The 22,034-nt window shown below is 53.1% G+C and overlaps 1 protein-coding gene across 3 annotated transcripts in view; it reads left to right on the forward strand.

Annotated features, from left to right (window-relative positions):
- The window catches only part of CACNA2D2 (calcium voltage-gated channel auxiliary subunit alpha2delta 2), a 121,803-nt gene that overhangs the window by 87,711 nt on the left and 12,058 nt on the right, over positions 1-22,034 (forward strand). For 2 of the 3 annotated variants that reach the window (XM_040406723.1, XM_040406725.1), the window contains 17 exons: positions 507-638; positions 754-811; positions 1,635-1,685; positions 4,525-4,624; positions 4,701-4,859; positions 5,815-5,922; positions 6,674-6,752; positions 6,830-6,879; positions 7,038-7,127; positions 7,242-7,325; positions 10,031-10,114; positions 10,239-10,313; positions 10,439-10,510; positions 10,595-10,666; positions 12,690-12,751; positions 15,655-15,731; positions 18,792-18,812. In XM_040406723.1, the coding sequence (XP_040262657.1) occupies positions 507-638; positions 754-811; positions 1,635-1,685; positions 4,525-4,624; positions 4,701-4,859; positions 5,815-5,922; positions 6,674-6,752; positions 6,830-6,879; positions 7,038-7,127; positions 7,242-7,325; positions 10,031-10,114; positions 10,239-10,313; positions 10,439-10,510; positions 10,595-10,666; positions 12,690-12,751; positions 15,655-15,731; positions 18,792-18,812 (1,374 nt within the window). The remainder of the gene's footprint in view (positions 1-506; positions 639-753; positions 812-1,634; positions 1,686-4,524; positions 4,625-4,700; positions 4,860-5,814; positions 5,923-6,673; positions 6,753-6,829; positions 6,880-7,037; positions 7,128-7,241; positions 7,326-10,030; positions 10,115-10,238; positions 10,314-10,438; positions 10,511-10,594; positions 10,667-12,689; positions 12,752-15,654; positions 15,732-18,791; positions 18,813-22,034) is intronic. The other variant, XM_040406724.1, reaches the window with a different exon arrangement.

Consider the following 22,034-nt stretch of genomic DNA (forward strand, 5'->3'; position numbering starts at 1 on the left):
GCTGGGTGTTGTAGTTTTCCCCATTCCACCAGCAGTAGCAAGCTGTAACATTTGCTGCAGACAGATTGCTTGTCTCACTCCTTTGCGTTTGCAATACCTCTGCTTGCTGTCATTGAATGGGAACCATAATATTTTATTTTTTTATTCAGAGGTTTTAAACCTGCCTTGACCCACTGCTGCTCTCACAGTTGAGGGTTTGTTACAATGTATGTGTGTAAGTCTAGTCTGCCTAGCTCAAAGAGGAAAATCTGAGAACAGGACTGTTTACAGGCAGCTGATGTTTCTATTCACTGATGGCAAGCAGGGTCTTGAAAATAGTAAGGAACCCAGAGTTTGAGCTCTGTCTACTGAAGATGGGACACCGGCCCTTTAATTGCATTAACCCTCCCCTGATGTGAACCCCAAATACCGCTTTCCCCTCCCTCGCTGACTCCGCCTCTTCCTGGGTAGTTTGCTGCCCCCCTGTGCAGACTCCGCTGACCCTAGTCACCCCCTTGTCTCCCCAGCCACGGTCATCCTGAATGAGCTGAACTGGACGGACGCCTTAGAGAACATCTTCATCCAGAATCGGCAGGAGGACCCCACGTTGCTGTGGCAGGTGTTCGGCAGCGCCACCGGTGTCACCCGATATTACCCAGGTAAGAGCGGCGCCTACAGCCAAGCTACGGGGGGGGTGATGGCGGCCGCAGGAAGGAGCAGCGCAGATCGGGTGGGAGGATTCCCAAATACTAACTCTGCTATCTGTCACCGCAGCCACCCCCTGGAGGGCACCCAGCAAGATCGACCTGTACGATGTCCGCAGGAGGCCCTGGTGAGTTCTCTGCCAATGTCTCCTCCATGTCAGGGGCAGTACCCACCTGCACAGGGATACCGTCTGTGGAGCCGCCATCTTTTTCCGTGTAGAGTTTCACTGCTGGGATTTGCTACTTTTGTTACAATGTCGTCTCTGTAGCCACACCCCTTCTTTTACAGAAATGGCGCTATTTTCTGATAAATTTGCCGTGTGTTGCCCGGTGGATGCGCGATCCTCCGCATCTGCCCGCTCTCATCGTCCGTCTCCCTCCCCCACCCCAGAGGACCCCGTCCAATTTTCATTTCACGCATCATCGCCGCTGGAAAATGCCTCGATTGACGGCGGCAGTACCTGGAGGCCGCTCCTGGGTACATTGTTATGGATACGTTCTGCCGTCGGCAGAGGAGTGCGATTAAGTGGGTGAGCGCTTAGCGCCGTCTGTGGGGGAGGGGCCAAATAGAGCGATAAACTCCGGCACCGCGAGCCACTGAGCAGTGACCAAGAGGCCACCTTATTCTGCATCATCAACCACTGCGCAATATTTTGGGACTGTTGCAGTTATCGCCATTTTCACGACTCTGCAGCAGAACGATCGCCACATGCAAACAATGCGATTGATCAGCGACGACCCCAGAAAGTGATCTTCCGCGGAATCGTTATTGCGGCCCCATTATTATGTTCATCCAGGGGATAAACTTGCGATTAAAACCCGTGTTGCGTGGTACTCTCGCCAGATCGCGCCTTAAAGGGACACGCCCCCCGCAGTTCATGTGCTGCTGCTCTGTTATCAGACCTTAGCGTCACTGGCGGATATTGATGTTGTTTTCTGATCTGTCTCCAGGTACATCCAGGGGGCGTCCTCGCCGAAGGACATGGTGATCATAGTGGACGTGTAAGTAACCGCCGCCCCAATGGCGTCATCTGAGTAGAACCGCCAAAATACAGACTGATGATAACCTGACGAATCCGAGAAAATCCCCAATGTCCTGCAACTATGTGATACCATATATATATATATAATCAGTGATGTCATCAGCAGGGGGCGGGGCTGTGACTACCTCTCAGACAGGATATACAGGCAGGTTGTCAGCAGTAATAGATGTTCCTGTAGTATAAGGGGTGTGGATGACAGGTCAGTATATCAGTGATGTCATCAGCAGGGGGCGGGGCTGTGACTACCTCTCAGACAGGATATACAGGCAGATTGTCAGCAGTAATAGATGTTCCTGTAGTATAAGGTGTCTGATCACATGTCTGATCACATGTCATTATATCAGTGATGTCATCAGCAGGGGGGCGGGGCTGTGACAACCTCTCAGACAGGATATACAGGCAGGTTGTCAGCAGTAATAGATGTTCCTGTAGTATAAGGTGTGGATCTCATGTCATTATATCAGTGATGTCATCAGCAGGGGGCGGGGCTGTGACTACCTCTCAGACAGGATATACAGGCAGGTTGTCAGCAGTAATAGATGTTCCTGTAGTATAAGGTGTGTGATCTCATGTCTGATCACATGTCATTATATCAGTGATGTCATCAGCAGGGGGCGGGGCTGTGACTACCTCTCAGACAGGATATACAGGCAGGTTGTCAGCAGTAATAGATGTTCCTGTAGTATAAGGTGTGTGATCACATGTCAGTATATCAGTGATGTCATCAGCAGGGGGCGGGGCTGTGACTACCCCTCAGACAGGATATACAGGCAGGTTGTCAGCAGTAATAGATGTTCCTGTAGTATAAGGTGTCTGATCACATGTCTGATCACATGTCATTATATCAGTGATGTCATCAGCAGGGGGGCGGGGCTGTGACAACCTCTCAGACAGGATATACAGGCAGGTTGTCAGCAGTAATAGATGTTCCTGTAGTATAAGGTGTGTGATCACATGTCATTATATCAGTGATGTCATCAGCAGGGGGCGGGGCTGTGACAACCTCTCAGACAGGATATACAGGCAGGTTGTCAGCAGTAATAGATGTTCCTGTAGTATAAGGTGTGTGATCTCATGTCTGATCACATGTCATTATATCAGTGATGTCATCAGCAGGGGGCGGGGCTGTGACAACCTCTCAGACAGGATATACAGGCAGGTTGTCAGCAGTAATAGATGTTCCTGTAGTATAAGGGGTGTGATCTCATGTCTGATCACATGTCATTATATCAGTGATGTCATCAGCAGGGGGCGGGGCTGTGACTACCTCTCAGACAGGATATACAGGCAGGTTGTCAGCAGTAATAGATGTTCCTGTAGTATAAGGTGTGTGATCTCATGTCTGATCTTATGTCATCATATCAGTGATGTCATCAGCAGGGGGCGGGGCTGTGACTACCTCTCAGACAGGATATACAGGCAGGTTGTCAGCAGTAATAGATGTTCCTGTAGTATAAGGGGTGTGGATGACAGGTCAGTATATCAGTGATGTCATCAGCAGGGGGCGGGGCTGTGACTACCTCTCAGACAGGATATACAGGCAGGTTGTCAGCAGTAATAGATGTTCCTGTAGTATAAGGTGTGTGATCACATGTCATTATATCAGTGATGTCATCAGCAGGGGGCGGGGCTGTGACAACCTCTCAGACAGGATATACAGGCAGGTTGTCAGCAGTAATAGATGTTCCTGTAGTATAAGGTGTGAGGATCTCATGTCTGATCACATGTCATTATATCAGTGATGTCATCAGCAGGGGGCGGGGCTGTGACTACCTCTCAGACAGGATATACAGGCAGGTTGTCAGCAGTAATAGATGTTCCTGTAGTATAAGGTGTGTGATCACATGTCAGTATATCAGTGATGTCATCAGCAGGGGGCGGGGCTGTGACAACCTCTCAGACAGGATATACAGGCAGGTTGTCAGCAGTAATAGATGTTCCTGTAGTATAAGGTGTGAGGATCTCATGTCTGATCACATGTCATTATATCAGTGATGTCATCAGCAGGGGGCGGGGCTGTGACTACCTCTCAGACAGGATATACAGGCAGGTTGTCAGCAGTAATAGATGTTCCTGTAGTATAAGGTGTGTGATCTCATGTCTGATCACATGTCATTATATCAGTGATGTCATCAGCAGGGGGCGGGGCTGTGACTACCTCTCAGACAGGATACACAGGCAGGTTGTCAGCAGTGATAGATCTTCCTGTAGTATAAGGTGTGTGGGTCTCTGGTATTTTGGGTGGAGTCGCCCTTTAACATGCTTCTGATATTTGCTTCCCTCCGTTAAACGTTCCCCCCCCCGTTCAGAGTTGTTCCCTTGCAGTGTGAATGTCAGGCGTTCACCCCCGGAGCTGACATTCCCCGCGCGGCGTCCGCTCACCTTCACCTTTTTCTTCCTGAATTAATCGGTCACTTCCAGTGAGCGCTTCTTTGTCACAACAGTCGGCAATAATGTGGAAGCGTCATGACGGCCTCAGCGCTAGATTGTAAAGTGCGGCTCCGGTGTCGGGTGTCGAGCGGCTGGAATGTAATGAGGCTGAGCGGCACCTTCGTCCGGTGGCCGCCATGACAGTCTCCAGAGAGTCGTCCGCGTCCTCCCACAATTCTATACACTGCAGTCTTTGCTATCTGGCAGAGGCCTATAGCCGGATTGAATAGCATGCCAGAGCAACAGTGCAGACTGACACCTTCACACGGGGGCGGGGGGGGGGTAGTCTTGCTTGGGGGCAGACCCCTCTCTATGTGCGGAGACGTCCGGGGCGTCCTCTCTGTATACACCATGTCTGTGTCCTACAGGAGCGGCAGCGTGAGCGGTCTCACCCTGAAGCTCATGAAGACGTCCGTCATGGAGATGCTGGACACCCTGTCTGATGATGACTATGTGACCGTGGCTTCGGTAAGGGCCCCCACACTCTGCAGACTATTGCAGCCAATGTTGTGTCCTGAGTTGTAATAATCTGCATTGTCGGCAGTTCCACGAGAAGGCAGAGCCCGTGTCCTGCTTCCGGCAGCTGGTCCAGGCCAATGTGAGGAATAAAAAGGTGATCAAAGAGGCCGTGCAGGACATGGTGGCGCGAGGGACCACCGACTACAAGGCTGGGTTTGAGTACGCCTTCAGCCAGCTCCAGAATGTGAGTACAGAAGCAATAATATCAGGCGCATTAGGTGTGACACGCGGTGCGTCGCTATCGCCGGCAGGTGTGACACGCGGTGCGTCGCTATCGCCGGCAGGTGTGACACGCGGTGCGTCGCTATCGCCGGCAGGTGTGACACGCGGTGCGTCGCTATCGCCGGCAGGTGTGACACGCGGTGCGTCGCTATCGCCGGCAGGTGTGACACGCGGTGCGTCGCTATCGCCGGCAGGTGTGACACGCGGTGCGTCGCTATCGCCGGCAGGTGTGACACGCGGTGCGTCGCTATCGCCGGCAGGTGTGACACGCGGTGCGTCGCTATCGCCGGCAGGTGTGACACGCGGTGCGTCGCTATCGCCGGCAGGTGTGACACGCGGTGCGTCGCTATCGCCGGCAGGTGTGACACGCGGTGCGTCGCTAACGCCGGCAGGTGTGACACGCGGTGCGTCGCTATCGCCGGCAGGTGTGACACGCGGTGCGTCGCTATCGCCGGCAGGTGTGACACGCGGTGCGTCGCTATCGCCGGCAGGTGTGACACGCGGTGCGTCGCTATCGCCGGCAGGTGTGACACGCGGTGCGTCGCTATCGCCGGCAGGTGTGACACGCGGTGCGTCGCTATCGCCGGCAGGTGTGACACGCGGTGCGTCGCTATCGCCGGCAGGTGTGACACGCGGTGCGTCGCTATCGCCGGCAGGTGTGACACGCGGTGCGTCGCTATCGCCGGCAGGTGTGACACGCGGTGCGTCGCTATCGCCGGCAGGTGTGACACGCGGTGCGTCGCTATCGCCGGCAGGTGTGACACGCGGTGCGTCGCTATCGCCGGCAGGTGTGACACGCGGTGCGTCGCTATCGCCGGCAGGTGTGACACGCGGTGCGTCGCTATCGCCGGCAGGTGTGACACGCGGTGCGTCGCTATCGCCGGCAGGTGTGACACTCATTTCTCTATTAACCGCAGACAAATGTCACTCGTGCGAACTGTAATAAGATGATTATGATGTTCACGGACGGCGGAGAGGATCGGGTGCAAGACGTCTTTGAGAAATACAACTGGCCAAACAAGACTGTAAGTAACTGTCCTACATAAGACCCCCGTACTGTGTCCCGTAGTGGGAGACCCCCCGTACTGTGTCCTGTAGTGGGAGACCCCCCGTACTGTGTCCCGTAGTGGGAGACCCCCCGTACTGTGTCCCGTAGTGGGAGACCCCCCGTACTGTGTCCCGTAGTGGGAGACCCCCCGTACTGTGTCCCGTAGTGGGAGACCCCCGTACTGTGTCCCGTAGTGGGAGACCCCCGTACTGTGTCCCGTAGTGGGAGACCCCCCGTACTGTGTCCTGTAGTGGGAGACCCCCCGTACTCTGTCCTGTAGTGGGAGACCCCCCCGTACTGTGTCCCGTAGTGGGAGACCCCCCCGTACTGTGTCCCGTAGTGGGAGACCCCCCCGTACTGTGTCCTATAGTGGGAGACCCCCCCGTACTGTGTCCCGTAGTGGGAGACCCCCCGTACTGTGTCCCGTAGTGGGAGACCCCCCGTACTGTGTCCTATAGTGGGAGACCCCCCCGTACTGTGTCCCGTAGTGGGAGACCCCCCGTACTGTGTCCCGTAGTGGGAGACCCCCCGTACTGTGTCCTATAGTGGGAGACCCCCCCCGTACTGTGTCCCGTAGTGGGAGACCCCCCGTACTGTGTCCCGTAGTGGGAGACCCCCCGTACTGTGTCCTATAGTGGGAGACCCCCCCCGTACTGTGTCCCGTAGTGGGAGACCCCCGTACTGTGTACTGCAGCTCTCATGGGGATTACGGTCGCTTTCTCCCGTAGGTTCGCGTCTTCACGTTCTCGGTCGGGCAGCACAATTATGACGTCACGCCCCTGCAGTGGATGGCTTGCGCTAATAAGGGTGAGTGCGCGGCCGGCTGAGCGTGCACATCAATATGGCGCTCGCCGCTGCTCCTCTCACCGCCTTCTTCTTTACAGGTTACTATTTTGAGATTCCGTCCATCGGAGCGATTCGCATAAACACTCAGGTACGGAAAAGGGCACATGGGGGCACCCACATCCAGTATGTTGGGGTTCAGCAGATGCCCCCCAGTATTTCTGTGTATTTTGGGGTGTCCCCTTCGTCGTCTCTTGTCATGTTTGATATTCGGGTTCTGATTTCTTCTCGTTTTTTGGGGTGATGCAGGAATATCTTGACGTTCTCGGGCGTCCAATGGTTTTGGCTGGAAATGAAGCAAAGCAGGTTCAATGGACGAACGTCTACCAGGATGCACTGGTGAGGAGCGCGGCGCCCCCCACAGACCGCATCAGGGCCACGCGGACACCCTGTACCTTCCTAATCGCTCCCTGCCCTCACTCACCCCATTCTCACTTTCATTGTTCTCTGCAGGGTTTGGGTCTGGTGGTGACTGGGACGCTGCCCGTATTCAACCTGACGTCTTCTGGAGCTGATGAGTCTGGAAACCCCAGCAAGGTGAGGAGCGGTTAATACATCGCCTCAGACCGCCATCATGAGAACCGCCAAGTGATGTCATCATAAGTCTATATCCCCTAAATCCCCCACACCAGCCAGTATTTACATGATAAACTCTACCTGCAACCACCACTAGAGGGAGCTCACTACATGCAGATTATATAGCCACCACTAGAGGGAGCTTACTACATACAGATTATACAGTCACCACTAGGTGGAGCTCACTACATACAGATTATACAGACACCACTAGAGGGAGCTCACTACATACAGATTATACAGCCACCACTAGAGGGAGCTCACTACATACAGATTATACAGCCACCACTAGAGGGAGCTCACTACATACAGATTATACAGTCACCAAAAGAGGGAGCTCACTACATACAGATTATACAGCCACCACTAGGGGGAGCTCACTACATACAGATTATACAGTCACCACTAGGGGGAGATCACTACATACAGATTATACAGTCACCACTAGAGGGAGCTCACTACATACAGATTATACAGCCACCACTAGAGGGAGCTCACTACATACAGATTATACAGCCACCACTAGAGGGAGCTCACTACATACAGATTATACAGTCACCACTAGAGGGAGCTCACTACATACAGATTATACAGTCACCACTAGAGGGAGCTCACTACATACAGATTATACAGCCACCACTAGGGGGAGCTCACTACATACAGATAATATGGACACCACTAGAGGGAGCTCACTACATGCAGATTATACAGCTACCACTAGAGGGAGCTCACTACATACAGAGTATACAGTCACTACTAGAGGGAGCTCACTACATACAGATTATACCGCCACCACTAGAGGGAGCTCACTACATACAGATTATACAGCCACCACTAGAGGGAGCTCACTACATACAGATTATACAGCCACCACTAGAGGGAGCTCACTACATACAGATTATACAGCCATCACTAGAGGGAGCTCACTACATACAGATTATACAGCCACCACTAGAGGGAGCTCACTACATACAGATTATACAGTCACCACTAGAGGGAGCTCATTACATACAGATTATACAGCCACCACTAGGGGGAGCTCACTACATACAGATTATACAGTCACCACTAGAGGGAGCTCACTACATACAGATTATACAGCCATCACTAGAGGGAGCTCACTACATACAGATTATACAGCCACCACTAGAGGGAGCTCACTACATACAGATTATACAGCCACCACTAGAGGGAGCTCACTACATACAAATTATACAGCCACCACTAGAGGGAGCTCACTACATACAGATTATACAGCCACCACTAGAGGGAGCTCACTACATACAGATTATACAGTCACCACTAGAGGGAGCTCATTACATACAGATTATACAGTCACCACTAGGGGGAGCTCATTACATACAGATTATACAGCCACCACTAGAGTGAGCTCACTACATACAGATTATACAGCCACCACTAGAGGGAGCTCATTACATATAGATTATACAGCCACCACTAGAGGGAGCTCACTACATACAGATTATACAGCCACCACTAGAGGGAGCTCACTACATACAGATTATACAGCCATCACTAGAGGGAGCTCACTACATACAGATTATACAGCCTCCACTAGAGGGAGCTCACTACATACAGATTATACAGCCACCACTAGGGGGAGCTCACTACATACAGATTATACAGCCACCACTAGAGGGACCTCACTACATACAGATTATACAGCCACCACTAGAGAGAGCTCACTACATACAGAGTATACAGCTAGCACTAGGGGAGCTCACTACATACAGATTATACAGTCACCACTAGGGGGAGCTCACTACATACAGATCATACAGCCACCACTAGGGGGAGCTCACTACATACAGATTATACAGTCACCACTAGAGGGAGCTCAATACATACAGATTATATAGTCACCACTAGGGGGAGTTCATTACATACAGATTATACAGCCACCACTAGGGGGAGCTCACTACATACAGATTATACAGTCACCACTAGGGGGAGTTCATTACATACAGATTATACAGCCACCACTAGAGGGAGCTCACTACATACAGATTATACAGCCACCACTAGGGGGAGCTCACTACATACAGATTATACAGCCACTACTAGAGGGAGCTCACTACATACAGATTATACAGTCACCACTAGAGGGAGATCACTACATACAGATTATACAGTCACCACTAGAGGGAGATCACTACATACAGATTATACAGCCACCACTAGGGGGAGCTCACTACATACAGATTATACAGCCACCACTAGGGGGAGCTCACTACATACAGATTATACAGTCACCACTAGGGGGAGCTCACTACATACAGATTATACAGCCACCACTAGGGGGAGCTCACTACATACAGATTATACAGCCACCACTAGGGGGAGCTCACTACATACAGATTATACAGTCACCACTAGGGGGAGCTCACTAGATACAGATTATACATCCACCACTAGAGGGAGCTCACTACATACAGATTATACAGCCACCACTAGAGGGAGCTCACTACATACAGATCATACAGTCACCACTAGAGGGAGCTCAATACATACAGATTATACAGTCACCACTAGGGGGAGTTCATTACATACAGATCATACAACCACCACTAGGGGGAGCTCACTAGATACAGAGTCCAGCTGTGGTCACATGACTTTCACTGATTTGTTCCCTTCCCCACCTTCAGAATCGGCAGAACCAGCTCATCCTCGGTGTTATGGGCATTGACGTTGCTTTGGACGACATCCAGAGACTGATGCCGCGATACAGTGTATGTGATGAAGAGGGGCCCACGTTAATGATGTCCTTGGGGGTGTTATTGTGGGGTGCTGCTCCTGAGGTCAGGAGGTTAATGCTTTGGGGGCGAGCTGTAATTTTCGTGCTTCTCTCCACAGTTGGGGGCCAATGGTTACATGTTTGCCATTGATCTGAACGGCTACGTCCTGCTCCATCCCAACCTGAAGCCACAAGTAAGACTCTGCGGTGTTGCATATGTATTCACGCCCAGTAGTTTGGAGATGAGCCATTCTGTACGATGCTGCGTCTGTGGTGCCCGCCATTCAGCTCGGCGCTGTTGTTTTCCGCCTCTTTGCAGGTCATTAGCTTCCAGGAGCCGGTCACCCTGGATTTCCTGGACGCGGAGCTGGAGGATGAGAATAAGGAGGAGGTGAGTGTCCGCTCCGTGTCCTCCGTGTCTGCGCCGCGCTCGCCGGTTGTGCGGTTTTTATTTATCATCTGCTTCATTTTCCAGATCCGGAGGAGAATGATTGATGGGTTAGAAGGGCATCAGTTCATCCGGACCCTGGTGAAATCACTGGATGAGGTACGCTGTGGGCGCAGGGACCGGGGGCAGTGGGCGCAGGGACTGGCAATGATCGAGATTTGGTTATGTCCATGAGAGATGTACACTGGGAGTAGGGGCAGTGAGGAGCATTCACTGGTGGTGGGGGGAGGGGTATACACTGGGAGTAGGGGCAGTGAGGAGCATTCACTGGTGGTGGGGGGAGGGGTATACACTGGGAGTAGGGGCAGTGAGGAGCATTCACTGGTGGTGGGGGGAGGGGTATACACTGGGAGTAGGGGCAGTGAGGAGCATTCACTGGTGGTGGGGGGAGGGGTATACACTGGGAGTAGGGGCAGTGAGGAGCATTCACTGATGGTGGGGGGAGGGGTATACACTGGAGTAGGGGCAGTGAGGAGCATTCACTGGTGGTGGGGGGAGGGGGATACACTGGGAGTAGGGGCAGTGAGGAGCATTCACTGGTGGTGGGGGGAGGGGTATACACTGGGAGTAGGGGCAGTGAGGAGCATTCACTGGTGGTGGGGGGAGGGGTATACACTGGGAGTAGGGGCAGTGAGGAGCATTCACTGGTGGTGGGGGGAGGGGTATACACTGGGAGTAGGGGCAGTGAGGAGCATTCACTGGTGGTGGGGGGAGGGGTATACACTGGGAGTAGGGGCAGTGAGGAGCATTCACTGGTGGTGGGGGGGAGGGGTATACACTGGAGTAGGGGCAGTGAGGAGCATTCACTGGTGGTGGGGGGAGGGGTATACACTGGAGTAGGGGCAGTGAGGAGCATTCACTGGTGGTGGGGGGAGGGGTATACACTGGAGTAGGGGCAGTGAGGAGCATTCACTGATGGTGGGGGGAGGGGTATACACTGGGAGTAGGGGCAGTGAGGAGCATTCACTGGTGGTGGGGGGAGGGGTATACACTGGGAGTAGGGGCAGTGAGGAGCATTCACTGGTGGTGGGGGGAGGGGTATACACTGGGAGTAGGGGCAGTGAGGAGCATTCACTGGTGGTGGGGGGAGGGGTATACACTGGAGTAGGGGCAGTGAGGAGCATTCACTGGTGGTGGGGGGAGGGGTATACACTGGGAGTAGGGGCAGTGAGGAGCATTCACTGGTGGTGGGGGGAGGGGTATACACTGGGAGTAGGGGCAGTGAGGAGCATTCACTGGTGGTGGGGGGAGGGGTATACACTGGGAGTAGGGGCAGTGAGGAGCATTCACTGGTGGTGGGGGGAGGGGTATACACTGGAGTAGGGGCAGTGAGGAGCATTCACTGGTGGTGGGGGGAGGGGTATACACTGGAGTAGGGGCAGTGAGGAGCATTCACTGGTGGTGGGGGGGGGGGTATACACTGGGAGTAGGGGCAGTGAGGAGCATTCACTGGTGGTGGGGGGAGGGGTATACACTGGGAGTAGGGGCAGTGAGGAGCATTCACTGGTGGTGGGGGGAGGGGTATACACTGGAGTAGGGGCAGTGAGGAGCATTCACTGGTGGTGGGGGGAGGGGTATACACTGGGAGTAGGGGCAGTGAGGAGCATTCACTGGTGGTGGGGGGAGGGGGATACACTGGGAGTAGGGGCAGTGAGGAGCATTCACTGGTGGTGGGGGGAGGGGTATACACTGGGAGTAGGGGCAGTGAGGAGCATTCACTGGTGGTGGGGGGAGGGGTATACACTGGGAGTAGGGGCAGTGAGGAGCATTCACTGGTGGTGGGGGGAGGGGTATACACTGGGAGTAGGCGCAGTTGGGGGAATACACTGGGGGTGAGAGTTGTATACACTAGGGATGAAAGGTATAGACTAGGGATGAAAGGTATAGACTGGGGATGAGGGGTATAGACTGGGGGTGAGGGGTATAGACTGGGGGTGAGGGGTATAGACTGGGGGTGAGGGGTATAGACTGGGGGTGAGGGGTATAGACTGGGGGTGAGGGGTATAGACTGGGGGTGGGGGGGGGAAGGGTATGCACTGGGGTTTGGGGCAGTAGGAGGATATATTGAGGGTGGGGGGCACTTGGGGGTTACTTTATCATGTGATCTGTTATTTGCCCTCAGAGGTACATCGATGAAGTGGATCGGACTTACACCTACGCCCCCATACACAGCACTAATTACAGGTGAGCTGGATGCTGACTCCCAGGAGCCACATTCCAGGGGCCACACCATTGCTGTAGCCTGTACTGGTGGGATTCAGGGCTTACGGACGCTTGCACCGCACTCCCATAATGCCCTTCTCTGCACAGGTCCGGTGTGCTGCTGCCATCTTGTGGACAAGTGTAGGGATGGCAGCGGGCTCTGCCGCTAGTTAGTGTCTGTGGTGTGTCCAGAGATCAGCGGCTCCCGGTCTATAGATGTTTGGCGCCACTGTCCCTACCCTGCTGTACAATGATGCAGAAAAATGAGGTCCTGAGCGCTGCGACCATCAGAACTGGGGTTCACCCCTTAAATAAAACCACCAGTAAATATCAGTCCTGGAGTCGTCTCCTGTCAGTTTGGGTGGAATCCAATATGGCTGCCTGGAGAGCACCAGTGGCGGCGGTCACCCAGCTTCTGTAGCAGAGAGGGTCTGGGAAAGCTGGGAGCAGTGGTGCTTCTATCCGATGTCACCAGCTAAACTAGTCAGGACAGTGTCTCTTTAAGAATGCAGTGGAGTGCAGTGTGCGCAGTAAGGTGTAGTATTTGCTGCTGAGCTCTGAACCTCTAGTAACATTCTCTCTTCCCCTCTCCCCTTCTTCTTTGTCCCCTTCCCAATCATCCTGCTTTCCTGCTGTTTACCCTCCAATACTCTCCCCCCAATAATTACATTGCTCCCGACTATCCTTACCCCTTGTCGCCCTTTCCCCATCCTCTCCCGCACCCCTCGTCCCCCCCATCCTCTCCCGCACCCCTCGTCCCCCCCATCCTCTCCCGCACCCCTCGTCCCCCCCATTCTCTCCCGCACCCCTCGTCCCCCCCATTCTCTTCCTCTCTCCCACACCCCTCGTTCCCCCCATTCTTTTCCTCTCTCCCGCACCCCTCGTCCCCCCCATTCTCTTCCTCTCTCCCGCACCCCTCGTCCCCCCCATTCTCTTCCTCTCTCCCGCACCCCTCGTCCCCCCCATTCTCTTCCTCTCTCCCGCACCCCTCGTCCCCCCCATTCTCTTCCTCGCCCCCCCCCCCCATTCTCTTCCTCTCTCCCACACCCCTCGTCCCCCCCATTCTCTTCCTCTCTCCCGCACCCCTCGTCCCCCCATTCTCTTCCTCTCTCCCGCACCCCTCGTCCCCCCATTCTCTCCCACACCCCTCGTCCCCCCATTCTTTCTCTCTCCCGCACTCCTCGTCCCCCCATTCTCTTCCTCTCTCCCGCACCCCCTCGTCCCCCCCATTCTCTTCCTCTCTCCCGCACCCCTCGTCCCCCCATTCTCTTCCTCTCTCCCGCACCCCTCGTCCCCCCATTCTCTCCCACACCCCTCGTCCCCCCATTCTTTCTCTCTCCCGCACTCCTCGTCCCCCCCATTCTCTTCCTCTCTCCCGCACCCCTCGTCCCCCCCATTCTCTTCCTCTCTCCCGCACCCCTCGTCCCCCCCATTCTCTTCCTCTCTCCCGCACCCCTCGTCCCCCCCATTCTCTTCCTCTCTCCCACACCCCTCGTCCCCCCCATTCTCTTCCTCTCTCCCGCACCCCCTCGTCCCCCCATTCTCTTCCTCTCTCCCGCACCCCTCGTCCCCCCATTCTCTCCCACACCCCTCGTCCCCCCATTCTTTCTCTCTCCCGCACTCCTCGTCCCCCCATTCTCTTCCTCTCTCCCGCACCCCCTCGTCCCCCCCATTCTCTTCCTCTCTCCCGCACCCCTCGTCCCCCCCATTCTCTTCCTCTCTCCCGCACCCCTCGTCCCCCCCTATTCTCTTCCTCCCCCCCCCCCCCATTCTCTTCCTCTCCCCCCCCCCCACCCCTCGCCCCCCCCCCATTCTCTTCCTCTCTCCCGCACCCCTCGTCCCCCCCATTCTCTTCCTCTCTCCTGCACCCCTCGCCCGCCCCATTCTCTTCCTCTCTCCCGCACCCCCTCGTCCCCCCATTCTCTTCCTCTCTCCCGCACCCCTCGTCCCCCCCATTCTCTTCCTCTCTCCCGCACCCCCTCGTCCCCCCCATTCTCTTCCTCTCTCCCGCACCCCCTCATCCCCCCCCATTCTCTTCCTCTCTCCCGCACCCCTCGTCCCCCCCTATTCTCTTCCTCTCGCCCCCCCCCATTCTCTTCCTCTCCCCCCCACCCCTCGCCCCCCCCCCCCCATTCTCTTCCTCTCTCCCGAACCCCTCGTCCCCCCCCCCATTCTCTTCCTCTCTCCCGCACCCCTCGTCCCCCCCATTCTCTCCCGCACCCCTCGTCCCCCCCATTCTCTTCCTCTCTCCCGCACCCCTCGTCCCCCCCATTCTCTTCCTCTCTCCCGCACCCCTCGTCCCCCCCATTCTCTTCCTCTCTCCTGCACCCCTCGCCCGCCCCATTCTCTTCCTCTCTCCCGCACCCCCTCGTCCCCCCATTCTCTTCCTCTCTCCCGCACCCCTCGTCCCCCCCATTCTCTTCCTCTCTCCCGCACCCCCTCGTCCCCCCCATTCTCTTCCTCTCTCCCGCACCCCCTCATCCCCCCCCATTCTCTTCCTCTCTCCCGCACCCCTCGTCCCCCCCTATTCTCTTCCTCTCGCCCCCCCCCCATTCTCTTCCTCTCCCCCCCACCCCTCGCCCCCCCCCCCCCATTCTCTTCCTCTCTCCCGCACCCCTCGTCCCCCCCCCCATTCTCTTCCTCTCTCCCGCACCCCTCGTCCCCCCCATTCTCTCCCGCACCCCTCGTCCCCCCCATTCTCTTCCTCTCTCCCGCACCCCTCGTCCCCCCCCATTCTCTTCCTCTCTCCCGCACCCCTCGTCCCCCCCATTCTCTTCCTCTCCCCCCCACCCCTCGCCCCCCCCCCCCCATTCTCTTCCTCTCCCCCCCACCCCTCGCCCCCCCCCCATTCTCTCTTGCCCCCGTCTCTCTCCTGGTGCCGGCAGCCTGGGCCTGGTGTTGCCTCTGTACAGCTCCTATTACCTCCGGGCTAATCTGAGTGATCAGATCCTCCAGGTGCAGTGTAAGTTTCCCCTTTGCTTGTGTGTCTCCCAGTGACCCCCTCTTCCTGTCCCCCAGCTCATGCCTGCCCCCGGCCATCCCCCGGATTTTTCATTGTTGAGGGGGGACATGTCTGGGGGTGAGGGCAGAAGTTGGCAGCATGCGGAGCCTGGCAGACACTCGCTGCCCGGGAGGTGTGTGCATGAGACTTCTCTGTTCATCGGAATCATAATGAATGTCTTTCAGTTTGATTCATTCAGATTAATCTCTGAATCAGATGCTTCTGTCTCTTCCTCTCTCACCAGCACTCTTACACTCTTCCTCTCTCACCAGCACTCTCTTACACTCTTCCTCTCTCACCAGCACTCTCTTACACTCTTCCTCTCTCACCAGCACTCTCTTACACTCTTCCTCTCTCACCAGCACTCTCTTACACTCTTCCTCTCTCACCAGCACTCTTACACTCTTCCTCTCTCACCAGCACTCTCTTACACTCTTCCTCTCTCACCAGCACTCTCTTACACTCTTCCTCTCTCACCAGCACTCTCTTACACTCTTCCTCTCTCACCAGCACTCTCTTACACTCTTCCTCTCTCACCAGCACTCTCTTACACTCTTCCTCTCTCACCAGCACTCTCTTACACTCTTCCTCTCTCACCAGCACTCTCCTACACTCTTCCTCTCTCACCAGCACTCTCTTACACTCTTCCTCTCTCACCAGCACTCTCTTACACTCTTCCTCTCTCACCAGCACTCTTACACTCTTCCTCTCTCACCAGCACTCTCTTACACTCTTCCTCTCTCACCAGCACTCTCTTACACTCTTCCTCTCTCACCAGCTCTCTCTTACACTCTTCCTCTCTCACCAGCACTCTCTTACACTCTTCCTCTCTCACCAGCACTCTCTTACACTCTTCCTCTCTCACCAGCACTCTCTTACACTCTTCCTCTCTCACCAGCACTCTCTTACACTCTTCCTCTCTCACCAGCACTCTCTTACACTCTCCCTCTCTCACCAGCACTCTCTTACACTCTTCCTCTCTCACCAGCACTCTCTTACACTCTTCCTCTCTCACCAGCACTCTCTTACACTCTTCCTCTCTCACCAGCACTCTCTTACACTCTTCCTCTCTCACCAGCACTCTTACACTCTTCCTCTCTCACCAGCACTCTCTTACACTCTTCCTCTCTCACCAGCACTCTCTTACACTCTTCCTCTCTCACCAGCACTCTCTTACACTCTTCCTCTCTCACCAGCACTCTCTTACACTCTTCCTCTCTCACCAGCACTCTTACACTCTTCCTCTCTCACCAGCACTCTCTTACACTCTTCCTCTCTCACCACCACTCTCTTACTCTTCCACTCTCACCAGCACTCTTTTACACTCTTCCTCTCTCACCAGCACTCTCTTACACTCTTCCTCTCTCACCACCACTCTCTTACTCTTCCACTCTCACCAGCACTCTTTTACACTCTTCCTCTCTCACCAGCTCTCTCTTACACTCTTCCTCTCTCACCAGCACTCTCTTACACTCTTCCTCTCTCACCACCACTCTCTTACTCTTCCACTCTCACCAGCACTCTTTTACACTCTTCCTCTCTCACCAGCTCTCTCTTACACTCTTCCTCTCTCACCAGCTCTCTCTTACACTCTTCCTCTCTCACCAGCTCTCTCTTACACTCTTCCTCTCTCACCAGCTCTCTCTTACACTCTTCCTCTCTCACCAGCTCTCTCTTACACTCTTCCTCTCTCACCAGCTCTCTCTTACACTCTTCCTCTCTCACCAGCTCTCTCTTACACTCTTCCTCTCTCACCAGCTCTCTCTTACACTCTTCCTCTCTCACCAGCTCTCTCTTACACTCTTCCTCTCTCACTAGGACTCTCTTACTACTTCTCTCGCCAGCACTCTCTTTTACAGTCATTCCCCAGTTGTGTCTCTTTACCAGCACTCTCAGAAGTTCTTCCTCTGGTAGCAGCACTCTCACGCGCTCTCTTCCTCTCATACTTTTCATTCTATCTTCTCTCTCTGTGGCTAGTTCTTCCCTTTTTGCTTTCTTCTCCTCTCTCTCTCTGGTTTCCTTGTCTCTGTCTTACTTCCCTCCCGTATTCTCCACCTTTCTGTAGATCCCTCTCATCTCTTCCCTTTTCTTGAACCTTCTTTTCTTCTTTTCCCCCCTTTCTCCCTGTTTCTTCTTCTACCAGTCTGTTTTCTTCACTCTTCTCTTTCTCCTTTGCACCTTTCTTATTTCATCCGTGTTGCCCTTCTCTTTTCCTATCACCTCCTCCTTTTCCTCTTTAATCCCTTCCGTTCTAATCTTTCTTCCTCCTTTCTCTAATTCCTTCCTCTTGTCTTTTTTTCTCTCTCCCTTTATTTCTTCATTTCTTCCTTCTCTTCTTGTTTGGTCGTTTCTCTTTTTCTATTCTTTTTTTTTTCTCTTTCTAGTTTTATCTACTTTCCTCTTCCTTTCTTTCTGCTTTCTAGCTCTTCTTCCTTGTTCCTATCTCTTCTCTTCCTGTTCTTTTTTCTTCTATTTATTTTTATCTTGCTTCCTGTTTCGCTCTTCTGTTTCCCTCTGGTCATTCCTCTTTCTCTTCCTTCCCTACTCTTCTATTTTTCCCATCCTCTTCTTTCTCTTTCTTCCTTCCTTCCCTGTCCTCTTTTTCTTCTGTCCTCTTTACTTAATCTTCTTCTTCCCTTTCCCTTCTTTCATTCTCTTCTCTCCTCCGTCTTCATTCTTTCAATTCCACACTCTTTTTTTCCTTCTTTTTCTTCTCATCTTTCCTTCCCTTTTTGTCTTTCCTACCTCTCTTCCTTATCTCTACTCTTTTTTTGTGTTCTTTCTTTCTTTCTTTCTTTCTCTCCATTTCTCGTTTGCTGCTTATGTTTCATGGTGTTTCTTGCGAGATTTCTTTTCTGTTTTGGTTTCAGTACAATTATAAGATACAATATTTTTATTCAATCCGCTCTTGAATAAAATATTGTTTGTAATGCCTCCTCCTTTCCACCCGTTCCTCCTTCTTTTTCTTTTGTGTTCTTTTTCTTTGTGTTGTTTTTCTGCCTCTCTGGTGGATTTTCACAGATCCAAACAAGAAAACTAAGGGCAAGTATATTCCAGCAATAGATCTTCCTGCCCCTCCACAACCCACCACCCACCCACTCACCCGCCTGCCTGCCCGTGATGCCTACTACCACTTCCCAGAACCCGTCACCCCTCCTCCTGTCTGTGCTCTTCTGTCAGTCCCCCGACCTCCCTGTGTGACCTCCACCACGTGGGATGAAGTGGGACCCTCGTCCATCTCCCCCCTTCCCCCTCATGTATTACTGCCTTCTCTGATCCCCTCAGTGATGACCAGTCTCATGTGGCGCCAGCAGCAGCTACGTATATATATATATTCCTGGCAATATATATGATATAGAGAATGCGTGTGCACATGATGGCGGCTGGTTCTAGGCCCAACGTTACTGGGGTGATTAAGGGGTTAAATCAGGCAAGTAATGGTCACCCTTTCCGGCTCCCTCCTGTTTCTCTCCAGACGTCTTGACCCTTTTCTTTTCTTTCCCCCCCCCCCCCCACCTGTCTGTCGCCCTCCTGTACGTTCCCACCTGTCTCCGACCACCTCGCCCCTCATCTGCCTTGCTGCCCCCCCTCGTGCAGCCGCTTGTGACAGAGCGGCGGCCTCCATCTAGTTCTCATGAATGGGTTGTAGTTCTGGTAACGCCCGTTCCTCTCACTCCTTCCACCTTCCTATTTTCAGTACAAGCTGGAGGGGTCCGTGCTGACCATGTGCAGACCATACACGGGGTTATTGGATTTGGGGGGGGAGGGGGTCTTCATTTAGTCACCCTTTGCTGCCTTCTCCAGACCAGCACGGACCCCTACAGCTTCTGCCCGCTGGTCCTGTACTGGCAGTGCTGATGAACCAATGGTAGAGTTCTGACTCTGCCCCCCTCTCCTCTCATCGCTTGCCCTCCCCCACCCTGACCTATTAGGTGACAGTCCAATCAGTTGCGTGTTTCCAGGCCACCCCACCGCCGCGCACCCCAGTGCATTGTGGGTGGTAGATTTATGGCAACGTGATATGGAAAAGAACAACCTCCTAGTAAAAAGTCATTCAATATTCAATCTGTCTCCGTGTTAAATCCGTGCGTCCAATCTGAAGCTGTAACCTCGGGCCAGCGATGCCCACCTCCATGAGAAGTCTGTGCCTCCCAGACCCCCACAATGCACGGTGCCTCCTGTCCGGGTGGTCGTATGCTTGGACTGACTTGCTGGGTATCTCAGTGTGGCTTTGTAGGTGCCTGAAAACAGTATTTCTGTGCCCCTCAAATCAACTCAACGTAGCACCCCAGAACTTCATGCATGTCTAATGGGCACTGATCCAGGGGAACCGGCCACCTACCAGAGCAGTATCGGTGCGGGCACCCCTGTACCTACCTACACACACAGCACACAATGCATGTAGCACACACTGCTGAAACCAGGACCACCGCAGTCTAGAGGTAAGTAGTCTCCATTATTATGCAGGAGCAGAAACCCCGATCACAAACTCATACAGAGTCCTGAGTTACATCCTGTGTTATACTCCAGAGCTGCACTCACTATTCTGCTGGTGAAGTCACTGTGTACATACATTACTTATCCTGTACTGATCCTGAGTTACATCCTGTATTATACTCCAGAGCTGCACTCACTATTCTGCTGGTGCAGTCACTGTGTACATACATTACTTATCCTGTACTGATCCTAAGATACATCCTGTATTATACTCCAGAGCTGCACTCACTATTCTGCTGGTGGAGTCACTGTGTACATACATTACTTATCCTGTACTGATCCTGAGTTACATCCTGTATTATACTCCAGAGCTGCACTCACTATTCTGCTGGTGCAGTCACTGTGTACATACATTACTTATCCTGTACTGACCCTGAGTTACATCCTGTATTGTACTCCAGAGCTGCACTCACTATTCTGCTGGTGCAGTCACTGTGTACATACATTACTTATCCTGTACTGATCCTGAGTTACATCCTGTATTATACTCCAGAGCTGCACTCACTATTCTGCCGGTGCAGTCACTGTGTACATACATTACTTATCCTGTACTGATCCTGAGTTACATCCTGTATTATACTCCAGAGCTGCACTCACTATTCTGCTGGTGAAGTCACTGTGTACATACATTACTTATCCTGTACTGATCCTGAGTTACATCCTGTATTATACTCCAGAGCTGCACTCACTATTCTGCTGGTGCAGTCACTGTGTACATACATTACTTATCCTGTACTGATCCTAAGATACATCCTGTATTATACTCCAGAGCTGCACTCACTATTCTGCTGGTGGAGTCACTGTGTACATACATTACTTATCCTGTACTGATCCTGAGTTACATCCTGTATTATACTCCAGAGCTGCACTCACTATTCTGCTGGTGCAGTCACTGTGTACATACATTACTTATCCTGTACTGACCCTGAGTTACATCCTGTATTGTACTCCAGAGCTGCACTCACTATTCTGCTGGTGCAGTCACTGTGTACATACATTACTTATCCTGTACTGATCCTGAGTTACATCCTGTATTATACTCCAGAGCTGCACTCACTATTCTGCCGGTGCAGTCACTGTGTACATACATTACTTATCCTGTACTGATCCTGAGTTACATCCTGTATTATACTCCAGAGCTGCACTCACTATTCTGCTGGTGCAGTCACTGTGTACATACATTACTTATCCTGTACTGATCCTGAGTTACATCCTGTATTATACTCCAGAGCTGCACTCACTATTCTGCTGGTGCAGTCACTGTGTACATACATTACATCCTGTAATTCTGCCAGCAGAATAGGGAGTGCAGCTCTGGAGTATAATACAGGATGTAACTCAGGATCAGTACAGGATAAGTAATGTATGTACACAGTGTCTGCACCAGAAGAATAGTGAGTGCAGCTCTGGAGTATAATACAGGATAAGTAATGTATGTACACAGTGACTGCACCAGCAGAATAGTGAGTGCAGCTCTGGAGTATAATACAGGATGTAACTCAGGATCAGTACAGGATAAGTAATGTATGTACACAGTGACTGCACCAGCAGAATAGTGAGTGCAGCTCTGGAGTATAATACAGATGTGTAGGCTGTTTACAGTGACAGATGCATCTGGATATCAGACATCTGATGCTATAGGATATTGAGCCGATCTGCAATATTCATTAGGACACAAGATGAATCCCCCAAGTCTCCGGCTTCTCCCCAGTTGAACGGAGACCATGTGGACGGGCAGGTCATCTATGTGGCCAGTCTGCACGCCGA

This window comes from Bufo bufo, chromosome 9, assembly GCF_905171765.1.
Source record: "Bufo bufo chromosome 9, aBufBuf1.1, whole genome shotgun sequence".
NCBI lineage: Eukaryota > Metazoa > Chordata > Amphibia > Anura > Bufonidae > Bufo > Bufo bufo.